Source organism: Pogoniulus pusillus, chromosome 9 (genome assembly GCF_015220805.1).
Source record: "Pogoniulus pusillus isolate bPogPus1 chromosome 9, bPogPus1.pri, whole genome shotgun sequence".
NCBI classification, from domain to species: domain Eukaryota; kingdom Metazoa; phylum Chordata; class Aves; order Piciformes; family Lybiidae; genus Pogoniulus; species Pogoniulus pusillus.
This window is the reverse complement of record NC_087272.1, coordinates 38,753,804-38,772,300: the sequence shown is the minus strand read 5'-3', so window position 1 is coordinate 38,772,300 and position 18,497 is coordinate 38,753,804. Positions and strand designations below refer to the sequence as shown.

General features: G+C 54.4%; 1 protein-coding gene across 5 annotated transcripts in view; it reads left to right on the top strand.

The window, feature by feature from the left end:
• Positions 1-18,497, top strand: part of LNX1 (ligand of numb-protein X 1) — an 89,058-nt gene that overhangs the window by 11,902 nt on the left and 58,659 nt on the right. Inside the window, exon 1 of one of the 5 annotated variants that reach the window (XM_064149285.1) lies at positions 5,432-5,838. The exons of the other annotated variants lie outside the window; for them this stretch is intronic. Coding sequence (XP_064005355.1) covers positions 5,747-5,838 — 92 coding nt within the window. The 5' untranslated portion in view covers positions 5,432-5,746. Of the gene's footprint in view, positions 1-5,431; positions 5,839-18,497 lie in introns of those variants that run through there. 5 annotated transcript variants of the gene reach the window in all.

Sequence of the window (18,497 nt, the reverse complement as noted above, 5' to 3'; positions counted from 1 at the left end):
CCCCTGGCACAGCTTGAGACTGTTTCTCCACTGAGTATCCATCCTGGGTGTTACACCCCAGATTAATGTCCCACATTTTTTCAGGATGTGCTTTATTTTGTTTGTTTCCTTCACTCTTCATGAAAAGAAAAACAACCCAAAAGAATAAAACCCTGCAGTTTTAAACCAGCAGTTAATGCAAAGAAACATTTCCTGCATAGCTGCCTGCAGGGAGGCTGTAGCCAGGTGAGGTTGGGCTCTGCTGCCAGGCAGCCAGCACCAGAAGAAGGGGACACAGCCTCAAGTTCTGTGCCAGGGCAGGTCTAGGCTGGATGTGAGGAGGAAGTTCCTGGCAGAGAGAGTGATTGGCATTGGAATGGGCTGCCCAGGGAGGTGGTGGAGTGGCTGTGGCTGGAGGTGTTGCAGCCAAGCCTGGCTGGGGCACTTAGTGCCATGGTCTGGTTGGTTGGGCAGGGCTGGGTGCTAGGTTGTGCTGGCTGAGCCTGGAGCTCTCTTCTAACCTGCTTGGTTCTATGATTAATTTAGGGCTGAATTTAGTGCAGAGCCTCACTGCTATTTTTAAGCATCAGATGCTTTCAGAGTGCTTTGGTTGGGCACCATGTGGTTAGCTGCATAATGGAAGCCTGGATTTAGCCATCCAAGGAGATCTGTGAGGTTGGGGAAGCTGAGCAACCTTAAATATTTCAGTAGTGCATTAAGAGTTTTATAATTGCCCTTTCTTCAAGCCTGTTCTGAATCACCAATGACCTATATGAGAAGTAGAGCAGAAAATGCTCTGGTGTGGTGTTGGTCTTTGGAGCTGAGTGCTCCTTCCTCCCAGGTGAGAGCCCAACCAGCACCTTGCACCGTGGGGCTCACAGAGCAGGGTGTGGAAGGGCAGTCTGGATGGATATCCCCTGCCAGCCTGGCCTCTTCTGGTGGTCAGGACAACCACTCTCCTGCCTCTGGGATGATCTCTCCAGGGAGCAGCTGGGCTGCTCTGTAAGGAGAGGTCTGCTGCTGAAGGCTGTGTGTTGCTGAGTGAGAGAAAGTGCTGCTGCTCTTGCCTGGCATCTGCTGCCTTGTGAAAGAAAGGTCAATGCCAGGTCCTGCACTTAGGTCACAACAACCCCAAGCAAGGCTGCAGGCTTGGGGCAGTGTGGCTGGAGAGCTGCCTGCAGAGAGGGACCTGGGGGTTGTAATGGACAAACCACTCAATAGGAGCCAGCAGTGTGCCCAGGTGGCAAAGAAAGCCAAAGGCATCCTGGCTGGGATTAGCAGTGCTGTGGCCAGCAGGAGCAGGGAGGGGATTGTCCCCTGGGGCTCTGCTCTGGGGAGGCCACAGCTCGAGTGTTGTGTTCAGTTTGGGGCACCTCAATACAAGTGGGATGTGGAGGTGCTGGAGGCAGTGCAGAGGAGGGCAAGGAAGCTGGAGAAGGGCCTGGGGAGTAAATCTGATGAGGAGAGACTGAAGGAGCTGGGGATGGGTAGTGTGAAACAGAGGAGGCTGAGGGGAGACTTCATCACTGTCTACAGCTACCTGAAAGGACCTTGTGGAGAGGTTGGTGCTGGTCTGTCACAGGTCATTAGTGATGGAATGAGAGGGAATGGCCTCAAGCTGCCACTGAATAGGTTTAGACTGGACATTAGGAGGGATTTCTTCCCATCAAGTGTGGTCAGGCACTGGGATGAGCTGCCCAGAGAGGTGGGGGAGTCCCCAAGCCTGGCTGTGTTTAAAGGTGGTTTGGATGTGGTGCTTGGGGCTATGGTTTAGGGTGCACCTTGCAGAGCAGGGTTCTGGGTTGGACTTGGTCATCCTGAGGGACTTTTCCAGCCTGAGTGTTTCTGTGACCCTGTGAGTGAAGAGATGCATTGAGGGCTGTGATTTCTGAAGGCAGAGAAATGCTTTGACACAGTTTAGTCCTGAGAAGAGAAGGCTGAGAGGGGACCTGATCAGTGTCTACAAACATCTGGGGGATGGGTGTCAAATGGCTGGAGCTGAGCTCTTTTTGGTGCTCAGCAGCAGTAAGGAGCAATGGATGCAAACTGGAGCAGAGAAGGTTTCAGCACAACATGAGTATAAGCTTCTTTGCAGTGAGGGTGCAGAGCCCTGGAGCAGGCTGCCCAGAGAGGTTGTGGAGTCTCCTGCTCTGGAGGCTTTCCAAACCCACCTGGATGCATTCCTGTGTGACCTACCCTGGGTGATGCTGCCTTGGCAGGGGTGTTGGACTGGATGACCTCTGGAGGTCCCTTCCAACCTCTAAGGCTCTGTGATTCTCTGACTGTTCTGGCATCCCCAAGCTGTAGCAAGCCTGATGGAGAAGCTGAAGGTGTCCACCAAGTTGCATCCTGGACAATCTGATGCTGAGAACCTCATTTGTGAGACCCTCATGGGAGAGAGCTCCTGCTGTGTCTGGGGTTAAGGAGGGGGATTTGAACTGGAGAGGCTGACTCACAAGAAGGTGTTGGCAATGCCAGACCCACAGGATGATCTCTGGAGGTCACTTGCAACTTGTAATGTTGTGTATAGTCCAGGTAACAGATTTGAGAAGGGATGGAGGTCTAAGAGATGCCCTTTTTGTGCCCTGTGGCTGCTGTCCAGTGGGATTCCTTCCCCTGTGGTTTGCAGATGTGAGCTGCGCTTCTAACCTGCGTGTTGTGGAGTGAGCCCTGGGTGCCCACAGCCTGCACACAGCTTCTGGGGGGCACACTGCTGCACAGACGTGGTCATGCTGAGGGTCAGAGCACCTCTGGTGAGCCAGAGAACAGAAGAGTGTTCACATGGCTGCAGGCTTCAGGGTCTTGAAGGCTGCAGTGAGAGCTGGCTCTGCAGCTTGCCATTCAAGCGTGTCCCCGCGTGAACTGGAGACCTCGTTTCCTGCAGCATCTGCATCCTCACGAGCAATTTACTCACTCAAGGCAGGGTGGTTTAACCAACCAAAAGATGTGACCCTTTTGCCTTACTGGAAAGGAAATGAAAAAAGCAGTGGTAAAAGGCCTTTTTGACCCCCCACACCAGGGGTCAGGAGCCTACCCTTCACGTGCTAGGGGCTCAGTGTTTGCAGATTTGGGTTCCCTTGCCCAACCCCAGCTCTGGCTCTGGCTTTCTCTGTTGAAGTTGTGGCTAGCTCATAGCCTAAAAGATGACAGAAGCAGCAGCCAGCCCAGTGCCCTTCTCTGACAGCCCTCAAACATGAATCTCAACAGCAAAGCAGGTACAGGGGCTGACAGCGTGCTGCGAGCTGCTGTCACTGAGATTATCTCTCTCCTGACTCCAGCCACGAAGTCTTGCAGCTCTAGTGCAAAGATCCTTTCCCTTTGCTGTACCTAGAGCTGGCTTTACTGGGTCTTAGACCCTCCTTTTTGTCTTAACGTTTCTTTGATGTGGCTGTAGCCATGAAACTGGTAAAAAAACACTCCCAAACCAGCCCCACACCAGCCCACACAATAGATAAGCAAATGAGAGTGTTGGTTGTGGCACAGAAGCCACACAGCTAGGACAGTCCCTGATGGATAGTGTTGGTTCTCCTAAATGGGCATGTGCAAGGGTCCCCCAGGGGTTGTGTCCCCCAGGGATCAGTGCTGGGCACAGTCCTGTTCAATATCTTTGTTGATCTGGAGCAGGGGTTGAGTCCAGCAAGTATGCAGATGACACCAAGCTAGGAGCAGGTGTGGAGCTGTTGGAGGGTAGCAGAGCCCTGCAAAGGGACCTGACCAGGCTGCATGGGTGGGCAGAGGCCAAGGGGATGAGACTGAACAAGGTCAAGTGCAGAGTCCTGCACTTTGGCCACAACAACCCCAAGCAGCACTGCAGGGTGGGAACAGAGTGGCTGAGAGCAGCCAGGCAGAGAGGGAGCTGGGGGTGCTGGCAGAGAGGAGCTGAAGCTGAGGCAGCAGTGCCCAGGTGGGCAGCAGAGCCAATGGCATCCTGGGCTGGCTCAGGAGCAGTGTGGGCAGCAGGACAAGGGAGGTTCTTGTGCCCCTGTGCTCAGCACTGCTCAGACCACACCTTGAGGACACTGTGCTCTAGCATACCTAGGCACAGACTGAGCTGATGCTTTGTTCTCTTAAGTCTGGTGTATAAATAGAGAAAAAGTGTCTGTGACCTTGATCCTGAGCTGAAGCAGCTCCCACTCTGCTCTGCTCTGCTGAGAGCCCACCTGGAGTCCTTCATCCAGCTCTGGAGCCCCTGGGACAAGAGGGCTGTGGAGATGCTGGAGAGTGTCCAGAGCAGGGCCAGGAGGATGCTGAGAGGCTGCAGCAGCTCTGCTGTGAGCACAGCCTGAAAGAGTTGGGGCTGTGCAGGCTGGAGCAGAGGAGGCTCCCAGGGGACCTTCTTGTGGCCTTCCAGCATCTGCAGGGGGCTCCAAAAAAGCTGGGGAGGGACTTTTGAGGCTCTCAGGGAGTGGCAGGAGTGGGGGAATGGAGCAAAGGTGGAGGTGGGGAGAGTGAGGCTGGAGGTGAGGAAGAAGTTGTTGAGCAGGAGAGTGGTGAGAGGCTGGCAGGGGTTGCCCCAGGGAGGTGGTTGAGGCCCCATGGCTGGAGGTGTTTGAGGCCAGGCTGGCTGAGGCTGTGTGCAGCCTGCTCTAGGGTAGGGTGTCCCTGGGCATGGCAGGGGGCTGGAACTGGCTGCTCCTTGTGGTGCCTTCCAGCCCTGACTGGTTCTATAACAAAAATAATTCTCAGTAATGATGAGCAGCCCAGTGCCAGCTGTGAGAAGGTCTCAGGACCCATCAGATCTCGGCTGAATGTGATTTGTGTTCTCAGGGAGTAGATGAAAGGAGAGGCTGCAGAGCAGTCGGCAGTGCCTCGCTGTTCCTGCCTGAGTCAGGCTCGTTCCCTTCCTCCCTCTCAGAGGGGAAATCACTGTTTGCCCTGCTCAGGGAGAAGGTCGCTGCTGGGGGAAGAAGATGAGTTTGCTCTTTTATCCTCTGTGATGGAGGAGACAACTTTCTCATCATCCTTGTGTTCCCTTCCAGCCCTGACTGATTCTGTGGTCCTGTGGTTACGATTTTAGATGCTGGTTGCCATGGCACAGACCATAGCAAGCATTATTTAACCTGCTTGCTCTCGCCTCCATCCTCCACCCCAACAGCAAACCCCTGAGAGGAGAATCATTGCCTGCTTTATGTCTGCACAGAGCCCTCTGGGTGGGTCCGTGGGGAATTCAGAGGGAGCTGCCTGCAGCCAGCAGTTGTCTGTCATCCCTTGTTGTGGCGCTTTGGCTTTAAAAAGGTGTGGTCTTCTGATAGCTCCTGCTTCCAAAGCTCCACGGGGGCATAATTTCCTCTCCCCCCCCCCCCCACTTTTCATCAAGACAGCTACACCCATCCGTGATGCAGCTCAGCTCCCAACCCATCTGCTTGTGGGCAGTGATGTAAACGTACCAGCTGCCTCTGAAGAGCCACTCTGAATCCTGCAGGAGGCAGGTCCCTTCCCTGAGCATCATCGCTCTCCTCTGCAGCATTAACCACGCCAGCCACGCCGTGCTGCCCCTAAACCTCCACGTCTACCCATCTGAGAGAGTCAGATGGAGTAATCCTCTTACAGGTCAATGGTTATTATGGGGTTTTTTTGCAGCCTAGCTTCAGTTTAAAAGGGATTTTTGAGCTGGAGTCACCATGTGCCACCGTTGCGTTGGGATGGAAAGGCTGGCATAGAAGGGGCTTGGCTGGGCACAGAGGCTTGGCGCTGCCCTGCCCCACCAGCACAGAGAGAGACTGTGGGCAAGAGGACACCTAGCAGCAGTGCCAGCCCTGCACTGAAAATGAAGGCTCTCCTCTTACTGGTCCTGCCTTGGCTAAGTCCTGCAAACTACATAGACAATGTGGGCAACCTGCACTTCTTGTACTCCGAGCTGTGAGTCCGCAGAGCCGCGCCGGCGTCGTGCTCTCTGTCTGTCTGTCTCACCTGAGCGGCGGGGAAGGGGCTCCCCAGGAGTCTTTTGCGGGGGGAGGGTGTCTGGCTGGCTGATGTGTCTGTGTACGTGCAAGGAAAACCCCTCGGTGGCTTGCCAGCAGCTTCAAACCATGCTGAGAGGTCGCTGCTTCCCAGCCAGAGGGCTAATAATAGTAGTACATGCCCACAGCTTTCTGCTCTGGGAGCTGCCTTGCTCCCTGTCAACTTGCTTTTAGTGCTGACCTTTTCCCTGCTTGTTGGGTTTGGTGTCCTGACCTGGGGGTTTTGCCCCTACTTTTAAATCTGTGCGGTTCTTTTCCCCCTTTACTTTCACTAAGGAGCTAGGCATAGAGAAGGACATCAGGATAGCTGCCTCCTCAGTGTGTACGTGCATAGTGCTCAGTGTGTAAAGCTGAGTGGGTAGCCACCCCCAGCAGAGCACTCTCAGTGTGTGCATGCACAGTGTTCAGTGTGTAAAGCTGAGTGGGTAGCCACCCCCAGCAGAGCACTCTATGTGTGCATGCACAGTGCTCAGTGTGTAAAGCTGTGTGGATAGCTACCCCCAGCAGAGCTCTCTCAGTGTGTGCATGCACAGTGTTCAGTGTGGATAGCTACCCCCAACAGAGCACTCTCAGTGTGTGCATGCACAGTGCTCAGTGTGTAAAGCTGTGTGGATAGCTGCCCCCAGCAGAGCACTCTCAGTGTGTGCATGCACAGTGTTCAGTGTGTAAAGCTGTGTGGATAGCTGCCCCCAGCAGAGCTCTCAGTGTGTGCATGCACAGTGTTCAGTGTGTAAAGCTGTGTGGATAGCTACTCCCAGTAGAGCTCTCTCAGTGTGTGCATGCACAGTGTTCAGTGTGTAAAGCTGTGTGGATAGCTACTCCCAGTAGAGCTCTCTCAGTGTGTGCATGCACAGTGTTCAGTGTGTAAAGCTGTGTGGATAGCTACCCCCAGCAGAGCACTCTCAGTGTGTGCATGCACAGTGTTCAGTGTGTAAAGCTGTGTGGATAGCTGCCCCCAGCAGAGCACTCTCAGTGTGTACGTGCATAGTGCTCAGTGTGTAAAGCTGTGTGGATAGCTGCCCCCAGCAGAGCACTCTGTGTGTGCATGCACAGTGTTCAGTGTGTAAAGCTGTGTGGATAGCTACCCCTAGCAGAGCACTCTCAGTGTGTGCATGCACAGTGTTCAGTGTGGATAGCTACCCCCAGCAGAGCTCTCTCAGTGTGTGCATGCACAGTGTTCAGTGTGGATAGCTACCCCCAGCAGAGCACTCTCAGTGTGTGCATGCACAGTGCTCAGTGTGTAAAGCTGTGTGGATAGCTACCCCCAGCAGAGCACTCTCAGTGTGTGCATGCACAGTGTTCAGTGTGTAAAGCTGTGTGGATAGCTGCCCCCAGCAGAGCACTCTCAGTGTGTACGTGCATAGTGCTCAGTGTGTAAAGCTGTGTGGTTAGCTACTCCCAGCAGAGCACTCTGTGTGTGCATGCACAGTGTTCAGTGTGTAAAGCTGTGTGGATAGCTACCCCCAGCAGAGCACTCTGTGTGTGCATGCACAGTGTTCAGTGTGGATAGCTACTCCCAGCAGAGCACTCTGTGTGTGCATGCACAGTGTTCAGTGTGTAAAGCTGTGTGGATAGCTACCCCCAGCAGAGCACTCTGTGTGTGCATGCACAGTGTTCAGTGTGGATAGCTACTCCCAGCAGAGCACTCTGTGTGTGCATGCACAGTGTTCAGTGTGTAAAGCTGTGTGGATAGCTACCCCCAGCAGAGCACTCTGTGTGTGCATGCACAGTGTTCAGTGTGTAAAGCTGTGTGGATAGCTGCTCCCAGCAGAGCACTCTCAGTGTGTGCATGCACAGTGTTCAGTGTGTAAAGCTGTGTGGATAGCTGCCCCCAGCAGAGCACTCTCAGTGTGTGCATGCACAGTGTTCAGTGTGTAAAGCTGTGTGGATAGCTGCCCCCAGCAGAGCACTCTCAGTGTGTACGTGCATAGTGCTCAGTGTGTAAAGCTGTGTGGTTAGCTACTCCCAGCAGAGCACTCTGTGTGTGCATGCACAGTGTTCAGTGTGTAAAGCTGTGTGGATAGCTACCCCCAGCAGAGCACTCTGTGTGTGCATGCACAGTGTTCAGTGTGGATAGCTACTCCCAGCAGAGCACTCTGTGTGTGCATGCACAGTGTTCAGTGTGTAAAGCTGTGTGGATAGCTACCCCCAGCAGAGCACTCTGTGTGTGCATGCACAGTGTTCAGTGTGGATAGCTACTCCCAGCAGAGCACTCTGTGTGTGCATGCACAGTGTTCAGTGTGTAAAGCTGTGTGGATAGCTACCCCCAGCAGAGCACTCTGTGTGTGCATGCACAGTGTTCAGTGTGTAAAGCTGTGTGGATAGCTGCTCCCAGCAGAGCACTCTCAGTGTGTGCATGCACAGTGTTCAGTGTGTAAAGCTGTGTGGATAGCTGCCCCCAGCAGAGCACTCTCAGTGTGTGCATGCACAGTGCTCAGTGTGGATAGCTACTCCCAGCAGAGCACTCAGTGTGTGCATGCACAGTGCTCAGTGTGTAAAGCTGTGTGGATAGCTACCCCTAGCAGAGCACTCTCAGTGTGTGCATGCACAGTGTTCAGTGTGGATAGCTACCCCCAGCAGAGCTCTCTCAGTGTGTGCATGCACAGTGTTCAGTGTGGATAGCTACCCCTAGCAGAGCACTCTCAGTGTGTGCATGCACAGTGCTCAGTGTGTAAAGCTGTGTGGATAGCTACCCCCAGCAGAGCACTCAGTGTGTGCATGCACAGTGCTCAGTGTGTAAAGCTGTGTGGATAGCTACCCCCAGCAGAGCACTCTCAGTGTGTGCATGCACAGTGTTCAGTGTGTAAAGCTGTGTGGATAGCTGCCCCCAGCAGAGCACTCTCAGTGTGTACGTGCATAGTGCTCAGTGTGTAAAGCTGTGTGGATAGCTACTCCCAGCAGAGCACTCTGTGTGTGCATGCACAGTGCTCAGTGTGTAAAGCTGTGTGGATAGCTACCCCTAGCAGAGCACTCTCAGTGTGTGCATGCACAGTGTTCAGTGTGGATAGCTACCCCCAGCAGAGCTCTCTCAGTGTGTGCATGCAGTGTTCAGTGTGGATAGCTACCCCTAGCAGAGCACTCTCAGTGTGTGCATGCACAGTGTTCAGTGTGGATAGCTACCCCCAGCAGAGCACTCTGTGTGTGCATGCACAGTGTTCAGTGTGGATAGCTACCCCCAGCAGAGCACTCTCAGTGTGTGCATGCACAGTTTTCTGTGTGTAAAGCTGTGTGGATAGCTACCCCCAGCAGAGCACTCTCAGTGTGTGCATGCACAGTTTTCTGTGTGTAAAGCTGTGTGCCTGTAGCTAAGAGGCTGAGAAGCCTTTCACCAGAAGTAATTCACTGGAGACAGGAAAGAAATCACAGAATCAACCAGTCTGGAAAAGACCCCCAAAGATTCTCCTGTCCATCCTCAGTTCATTGAATCAACCGAGTTGGGAGAGACCTCCAAGATGATCCAGTCCACATTTCCTGTTCTATCTGGGCTGGTTTTGTTATTTTCCTCCGTGGTGCAAACTTTAAGTTCCAATATCCTTGCTCTGCAACATCCCCCTCCACACACACACACCTCCAGTGTGCCCCCAGCTGAGCTTTCCACCCCGTGAAACAAACAGGCTGTAGGTGATGCCAGTTCAGAGTGTGCTTGGATGGCTTTCGGGGGCTAGAAATGCTTGTTCCCAGCGTGCTTCCATTAATTATGGGTTTGCCGAATTGCAACTCCTTGAGATAATGAATGGAATGGCTCAGCCCTGCTCAAAACAGGCTAATGACTGTAATTGTGCCTGCAGTGGGAATGTTTTCCTAGCAGTTTGCGATTGGTATCAAAGGGACTCATTTCCAGATGGGGTTTGTCTCTGCTGCCAGGCACACACAAAAATAGAGCAGTGTTTTGAAGAACCCCAAAAGCCTCCCTTTAAGATCCTTGTGCCATGTGCCAGGCAACTATCACTAGTTTAGCCATGCTGCTGCTGCTGTCCCCAGCTCAGGGTTTCTGCCTGCCGTGGGTGCTGGAAGCACTTCATGAAGCTGGCGGCGGTGCCCCGGGTTGAATTCGCTGTTTCAGAGCATCGATGCCCAACCGAACCCACGACAGATAGAGTTAAGCTGAGCGGGCTACAGGAGCAATCAAGCCCAAGCCAGAGCAGATGAGCACTCCTGACAGGGCAAGGATGGCATCTGGGGCATCCAGGAAAACAAACCGATGGGATTAATGGGAGCGCAGCCGCGGGCGCAGCCTGCCTGCTGCGCTTGGGGAATTCAGGTTCACTGCTTCTCCCAGGGCAAAAGGCTGCCGCGGACAGGAGCTCTTTGTCTCTTATTTGTTTAGCCTTCTAACCCACAGAGATGTTTAGCCTTGCTGCATGCCAGCAGTCAGCCTCGCTGGAGTGGGTGTGGGCTGGGGCTTGGACGTGCCTCTTGGCTTGCTGGCAATGGGAGGTGCAGGTTCCCTCTCTGCTACCCAGCCCTTGGATGCTACCTGCTACCAGCAGCCAGACCTTCTGCTCCACTCTATCTGTGGCCAGGGGAGTGGGAAGTAGGATTTTTTTTCTGGCCCAAAAGGGCAGTTTGAGCTTGAGGAATTTCTCCTCAGCCTTTGTTTTGGTGCCTCTGGCTGCTGCAGAAGCTGCGGATGTGGGGCAGGTTCAGGACCCTCCTGCAGGTTCAAGACCCAGCAGCAGGGGACAAACAAACACACAAAAAGGCTAAATGCTGTTTTCAGTTCTGTTTAACCCATTTATGCAAACGTGAGGACCTACAGGCTGTGATTCTGCTCTGGCAGGGGGCTTGCACTTGAGCTCTGGAGGTCCCTTCCAAGCCTGTGAAGGTCCCATCCAAGCCCTAATGTTCTGTGAGCTATTTGCTTGCTGAGGAACTTTGCACACAGGATGTTTTTAATCAGAGCTGGGTTGTTTTGAGTGGAACAGCCTGGGGCAACAGTGTCAGGGAGAATCTGGCACCTAAGTGTACTGCCCCAACCCTTTTGTGCTCCAAACATCACTGAGGCAGCTTCCTAAGGCATTCTTCAGAGGGAACTGGAAAGCCACTGGCACTTGTAGGGTGTCTGACAGCTTGCCCCAAGGCTCAAAGCTGGCCAGAAATAGGTAGAAAAGATTTCTTTCTTTCTTTTTTCTCTCATTCTCACACTATCTGTGGTTGCTGGCCAGTACCCAAAGCAAACCCAAACCAACCCACACAACGAACAGGCACACTGGAGTCTTGTTTGTAACACAGAAGCCACACAGCTGAGACAGGCCCTGATGTATAATCTTGAATCTCCTCTATGGGCATATGCAAGTGCCCCCCAGGGATCAGTGCTGGGCACAGTCCTGTTCAACGTCTTTACTGATGATCTGGAGCAGGGGATTGAGTCCAGCAGCAGTGAGTTTGCAAATGGCAACAAGCTAGGAGCAGCTGTGGAGGTGTTGGAGGGTAGGAGAGCCCTGCAGAGGGACCTGGCCAGGCTGGGTGGGCGGGCAGAGGCCAATGGGATGAGGCTGAACAAAGCCAAGTGCAGGGTTCTGCACTTTGGCCACAACAACCCCAAGCAGCACTGCAGGCTGGGGCCAGAGTGGCTGAGAGCAGCCAGGCAGAGAGGGAGCTGGGGGTGCTGGGAAAGAGGAGCTGAAGCTGAGGCAGCAGTGCCCAGGTGGGCAGCAGAGCCAATGGCATCCTGGGCTGGCTCAGGAGCAGTGTGGGCAGCAGGACAAGGGAGGTTCTTGTGCCCCTGTGCTCAGCACTGCTCAGGCCAGCCCTGGAGTGCTGTGTCCAGTTGTGGGCTCCTGAATTGCAGAGAGCTGTTGAGGTGCTGGCAGGTGTGGAGAGAAGGGCAGCAAGGCTGGGGAGGGGCCTGGAGCAGAGCCCTGTGAGGAGAGGCTGAGGGAGCTGGGGGGGTGCAGCCTGCAGCAGAGGAGGCTCAGGGCAGAGCTCATTGCTGCCTGCAGCTGCCTGCAGGGAGGCTGTAGCCAGGTGGGCTTGGGCTCTGCTGCCAGGCAGCCAGCAACAGAAGAAGGGGACAGAGTCTCAAGCTGTGCCAGGGGAGGTCTAGGCTGGATGTGAGGAGGAAGTTCCTGGCAGAGAGAGTGATTGGCATTGGAATGGGCATGGCAGGGAGGTGGTGGAGTGGCCGTGGCTGGAGGTGTTGCAGCCAAGCCTGGCTGGGGCACTTAGTGCCATGGTCTGGTTGGTTGGGCAGGGCTGGGTGCTAGGCTGGGCTGGCTGAGCTTGGAGCTCTCTGCCAACCTGCTTGGTTCTGTGATTCTTTTATTCTATCATTCTCACACTCTCTTTGGTTTCTGGGCAGTACAAATATTTGCCTCAGACAAGACTGATCATTTTGTTGGCTGAGAGCCACCAAAGATACCAGCTGAGGAGGAGGGGAGGGGGCGAACAAGGGTGCAAGCAGCAAGGGAATAGCTGGAGGGCCACAGAAGATGCAGCTGTGGGGGGTTGCAGTTACCATCACTGATGCTGGCATAAGAGGATTTCCTCTGCCCTCCTTTCTACCCCCCCAGGCAGAGCTCAGGGTTGGGTTTGTGTGCTCAGTGGGGGCATTCTCTGCAGTTCAAGGGCATCTTGCTTTCCTGAGCGTGCAATATACGGCTTGGGCCAAAGGGATTACAGCCCAAAGCCCATCTGGGTGCAGGCTGTGGCATCCAGCTGAGAAACAAAGAGGAGTTTTTTGGGAGCATCAAAGAGGAGAAAGGGAGTTGAGAAGGTCTGGCACAGCCTTTGGCACTTCAGCAGGGTGCCATGTGGGTAGGTGTGTGGATGTGTGGGAGGGGGCTCGATGGGGCAGGTGTTGGGTGCTGCTGGTTCCAGCTTTCCATTATCAGCCTGATAATTATAGGTGTTCCCAGCAAGCAAGTACATCTCTCCAGACGCTTGCCTGCACTAAAACCACTTCCATGCCTGCTGCTTGTCCCTCCCTTGCCCTCAGCAAAGAACTCGGCACAGATGTGCCTCCCGTCCTTGCTCTTAGCCAGTGAGGAGCAAGGCTGTGGTAAGCCAGGGGCTGCCCTCCTGAGGGCAAGGCCAGGAGAACACCTGCAAGAAGGACAAGGAAAACCTGGCAGGTGCCCCTTGAAGTGAGAAGCTGGGATGTATTCATACCAGCCCAATAACTTTTGGCACCATGAAGGGTCATGAGGAGCCCCTAATGCCAGGCTGCCTTCTCCTTCATGCACCTGTAAAGCTGTTCTGACAGCTGTGGAGCTATTTAGCTTGGAGAAGAGGAGGCTCAGGGCAGAGCTCATTGCTGTCTACAACTACCTGAAGGGAGGCTGTAGCCAGGTGGGGTTGGGCTCTGCTGCCAGGCAGCCAGCACCAGAAGAAGGGGACAGAGCCTGAAGCTGTGGCAGGGCAGGTCTAGGCTGGATGTGAGGAGGAAGCTCCTGGCAGAGAGAGTGATTGGCATTGGAATGGGCTGCCCAGGGAGGTGGTGGAGTGGCTGTGGCTGGAGGTGTTGCAGCCAAGCCTGGCTGGGGCACTTAGTGCCATGGTCTGGTTGGTTGGGCAGGGCTGGGTGCTAGGTTGGGCTGGCTGAGCTTGGAGCTCTCTTCCAACCTGCTTGGTTCTGTGATTCAGTCTCTCCCAAAATTTCCAGCAGTGCCTCATGTGAACCTGAGGAAGGTTTTTCCCTGTGAGTGTGACAGAGCTCTGGCACAGGCTGCCCAGGGAGGCTGTGGAGTCTCCCTGTCTGGAGATGTTCAAGAACCATCTGGATGCTTTCCTGTGTGATCTGCTGTAGGTGATGCTGCCCTGGCAGGGGGGCTGGGCCAGGTGATGTTTCAAGGTGCTTTCAGCCCCTGACATTCTATGATTCTGATGTCACTTCCCCAGCCTGGCTCCTTACTGTCTTCTCTCAGGCTGCACTCCACCAGCCCTCTTGCTTGCTCTTTCTCTCCTGCCCTCTGCTTTGTGCCCTTTCTGCTCCTGCAGCTTTGTTGATTCTCTTCCTCTCTCATGCCTTGACCCTGATTTTGTCACTGTTCTCCCTTTGCCTTTCCAGCTGTCAGAACTGCACAGTCAAGCTTGACATTTGAATGCAAATATGGCCTAGAAGCCCATGCAAATGGACCTTAAATACTCTGTAGGGCTCTTAAAAGCACAGGAGGAGGAGCTGCAGCCTGAACTCAGGGGGCTGAGGTGCCCAAATGGAACTTTTAAAGCACATTGGCCTTTGTATTTAGGAGTGATTGGCCAAGGCTGGGTGCTGGGTTAGACTGGCTGAGCTTGGAGGTCTCTTCCAACCTGGTTGCTTCTATGAGTGCTGGGTACAGACTATGATGCTAGCAGAGGAGGTGCAGCAGAAAGGAGTTGTTTCTCTTGACCATGACCTGGTCACTCTCTGACCAATGACTACTTTCACTCTGCCAAACATGTGGTGTTTTCCCCCTCAGCAGCTTGATGGAGTCTGGATCTCCCTCCTACCTTCTGCCACCCTCTTCCAGAGCTGATATCTTTCCCTACCTGCACATCCCACCTGCTTCTACAGCATTTTCATGGGATGAGGTGGGGTTGGGCTCTGCTGCCAAGCAACCAGCAAGAGAACAAGGGGACAGAGCCTGAAGCTGTGGCAGGGCAGGTCTAGGCTGGATGTGAGGAGGAAGTTCCTGGCAGAGAGAGTGATTGGCATTGGAATGGGCTGCCCAGGGAGGTGGTGGAGTGGCCGTGGCTGGAGGTGTTGCAGCCAAGCCTGGCTGGGGCACTTAGTGCCATGGTCTGGTTGGTTGGGCAGGGCTGGGTGCTAGGTTGGGCTGGCTGAGCTTGGAGCTCTCTGCCAGCCTGGTTGTTCTCTGATTCTAAGCAAGAGCATCCCCAACTAGATCAGGTTGTGCATGCAAACAAAAAGTTGCCTTGGCTGCATGGGCAGCTGCTTGCACACACTTGAGATCAGAATTAGTCCTTTTTACTCTGGCAGATGCTTTCTCATGGCAGCCTTTTGTGGCAGCCTGATGTTAGCCAGTGTTCATCTCAAGTGATAAATGTTGTTATCAAAGTAAGAACCCTCAGCCAGCCAAAACAAAGGGAAGCCCTGCCAAGCTGGCAAGGCACTGAAACAATTGTGGCTGGCAGAGAGGTTTCTTTTCATGACTGAGTTATGGCTCAGCTGTGTCTGCCTTGGTAATAGGAGCACTCAAAGAGCAAACCTTATTCCACTCAGGGGTTGCTTCATAATGAGTGATCCACTCCAGGATGGGGACAAGAGAGGGCAAAGTGCTGGAGGGCTGATGGGGTAGGAGGAAGAGGAGAGGTCTGGAGACCTTCAATATAGGAAGGGCAAGGACCTGGTGGAGCAGGTCCAGAGGAAGACCATGAAAATGATCACAGGGTTGGAGCAGCTCTGCTATGAGGAAAGGCTGAGGGAGCTGGGGGTGAGCAGCCTGGAGAAGAGGAGCCTCCAGGAAGACTTAATAGCAACCTGCCAGTAGCTGAAAGGGGCTACAAGAAGGCTGCAGAGAGACTGCTTGCAAAGGGCTGCAGGGACAGGACCAGGGCAATGGCTTCAAACTAGAGCAGAGCAGATTTAGATTGGATATTAGGGATAAGTTCTGCACCATGAGGGTAGTGGAACACTGGAATAGGTTGCCCAGGGAGGGGGCTGAACCCCCATCCCTGGGGATATTCAAAGTGAGGCTGGACAAGGCTGTGAGCAACCTGATCTAGTTGAGGCTCTCCCTGCTGAGTGTAGAGGGGTTTGGAGTGGATGAGCTTTGGAGGTCCCTTCCAGCCCAGCCCACTCTATGTCTCTCTGATGGGAGCTGCAGGAGGAGAGTGGTTGACTCTCCTTTCTGGCCTGCCACTAAGCCACTCAGGCTGTGTGCTGCAAGTCTGGCTGACCTCCTCCTCTCTCTGCCAGTTAACCCAGTTTAGCAGTGGCACTGGCAGCATGACAAGGGGATTTTTCCCTGAGCTGTTTCTCTGCCAGATCTGGCAGAGCTGGGCTGCCCTGCAACGCGAGGACAAAGGCTGCTCCTGCGGAGCTCCTCTGCTTCACACAGCTTAAACCCTGCTTGCTCTCACTTCTGCTCCCCAGACCAGCTGCAGCGCAGCTCACTTCACTGTAGGGAAGCAGAAAGGTAGGTCTAAGGGTGGTCTTGGGCTTTCCAACACTCTTGACCTTTTGGGGGATTCTGCTGTCAAGGTCTCTGGGCTGCCAAGCAGCCAGCTGCATTTCATCACCTTCTGCATAAGCAGAAGCACAGAAACATGCAGGTTGGCAAAGCACCAAGTCCAACCTAGACCCCTGCTCTGCAAGATCAAGGGGACAGAGCCTGAAGCTGTGGCAGGGCAGGTCTAGGCTGGATGTGAGGAGGAAGTTCCTGGCAGAGAGAGTGATTGGCATTGGAATGGGCTGCCCAGGGAGGTGGTGGAGTGGCCGTGGCTGGAGGTGTTGCAGCCAAGCCTGGCTGGGGCACTTAGTGCCATGGTCTGGTTGGTTGGGCAGGGCTGGGTGCTAGGTTGGCACTTAGTGCCATGGTCTGGTTGATTGGATAGGGCTGGGTGCTAGGTTGGCACTTAGTGCCATAGTCTGGTTGATTGGATAGGGCTGGGTGCTAGGTTGGCACTTAGTGCCATGGTCTGGTTGACTGGCCAGGGCTGGGTGCTAGGTTGGCACTTAGCGCCATGGTCTGGTTGATTGGATAGGGCCAGGTGCTAGGTTGGACTGGATGATCTCGGAGGTCTCTTCCAAGCTGCTTGATTCTCTGGTTCTCTTCCACGGCTGTGCTGCAAGGGCAGGGCCATACAAAACCCCTCCCCTCGCCTGTGCCTGTAAACAGTCTCAGTGTCCACTTGTGAGCTGCACTGAGACTTTGCTGATCTCTGTGGTTTTCAGTGGGTTGAGTGTGCAGCAAACATGCTGCTTCCAGTTTCTTCCCTCAGAGGAGATGAAATTGCAGGACATTCTTGTTTCACTCTTCCAAGGCATGAGTGAAATGAAGCTGGACAGTAATGGTTGATGCATTTCACTTTCCCCCCCTCCTCTCCTTGCTCTTTCCCCAGTGGTCTAAGCATCTGGAGGTTTGGAGGCACTTGCACTGAACAGGCTTTGAGCTCAAAATAAATCAGGAGGGAAGAGACCCAAAACAAGAGAGAGCATTTAATGAGATACAGAGTGTGCCTATAAACTTGCACTTAAGATATTGAGCTGACAAAGCAAAGGCAGGCCCCCAGATTTCCTCCTGCTGCTGTTGCTGTTGCTGCTGTTGTTGTGAACTAGGCTTGAGTAACAGTGAGGTGAGCCAAGTGAATAGAAGGTGTTTAGAAAGGGAGGCCAAGATCCAGTAACTCCTCCTGGAGCTGATGGGTTGTGATCCAGAGCAGCTTTGGGTCCAGTTCCAGATACCTCACAATCCCTTTCCTTTCCCCTTCCTTTCCCCCTTTTCCTTTCCCCCTCCCTTTCCCCCTTTCCTTTCCCCTCCCTTTCCCCCTTTCCTTTCCCCTCCCTTTCCCCCTTTCCTTTCCCCTCCCTTTCCCCTTTTCCTTTCCCCTCCCTTTCCCCCTTTCCTTTCCCCTCCCTTTCCCCTTTTCCTTTCCCCTCCCTTTCCCCCTTTCCTTTCCCCTCCCTTTCCCCCTTTTCCTTCCCCCTCCCTTTCCCCCTTGCCTTTCCCCTCCCTTTCCCCTTTTCCTTTCCCCTTCCTTTCCCCCTTGCCCTCCCCTACCTTTCCCCCTTTCCTTTCCCCTCCCTTTCCCCTTTTCCTTTCCCCTCCCTTTCCCCTTTTCCTTTCCCCTCCCTTTCCCCCTTTTCCTTCCCCCTCCCTTTCCCCCTTCCCCCCTCCCCCTCCCCTCCCCCTCGCCTCCCCCCCGCTCTCTGCTGGCTCCCCGGCCCCGCTAATTGCTGCTCAGCGCTGCCTGTGCCGCCTGTCTGCTCTGCTTTCCCAGCCGCCGGCAAATGCAGCTTGACAGCCAGCCCCGGGACCGCCGTAGTGGTTTTGTGCCCTGTGGTGCTTTGCAGCACCAGGAGAGCTCGCAGCAGGGAGGGATTTTGTCTGCCGGGAGGGCGTTGGGGTCGCTGATGTGCAGAGGGAAAACAAGAGGCTGCTGCTCCCCGAGAGCTGCTGCTGTTACATAAACCCTCCTGGTGCCACCTGCCAGGCGTGGGTCAGCCTCTTCTGCCCTCTGTGTGGGTTTGGAACCCTTGAAACAAGAACCTAAGCAGAACCAAGCAGGTTGGAAGAGAGCTCCAAGCTCAGCCAGCCCAACCTAGCACCCAGCCCTGCCCAACCAACCAGACCATGGCACTAAGTGCCCCAGCCAGGCTTGGCTGCAACACCTCCAGCCACGGCCACTCCACCACCTCCCTGGGCAGCCCATTCCAATGCCAATCACTCTCTCTGCCAGGAACTTCCTCCTCACATCCAGCCTAGACCTGCCCTGCCACAGCTTCAGACTCTGTCCCCTTCCTCTGCTGCTGGCTGCCTGGCAGCAGAGCCCAACCCCACCTGGCTACAGCCTCCCTGCAGGCAGCTGCAGGCAGCAATCAGCTCTGCCCTGAGCCTCCTCTGCTGCAGGCTGCACACCCCCAGCTCCCTCAGCCTCTCCTTATAGAGTTTGTGT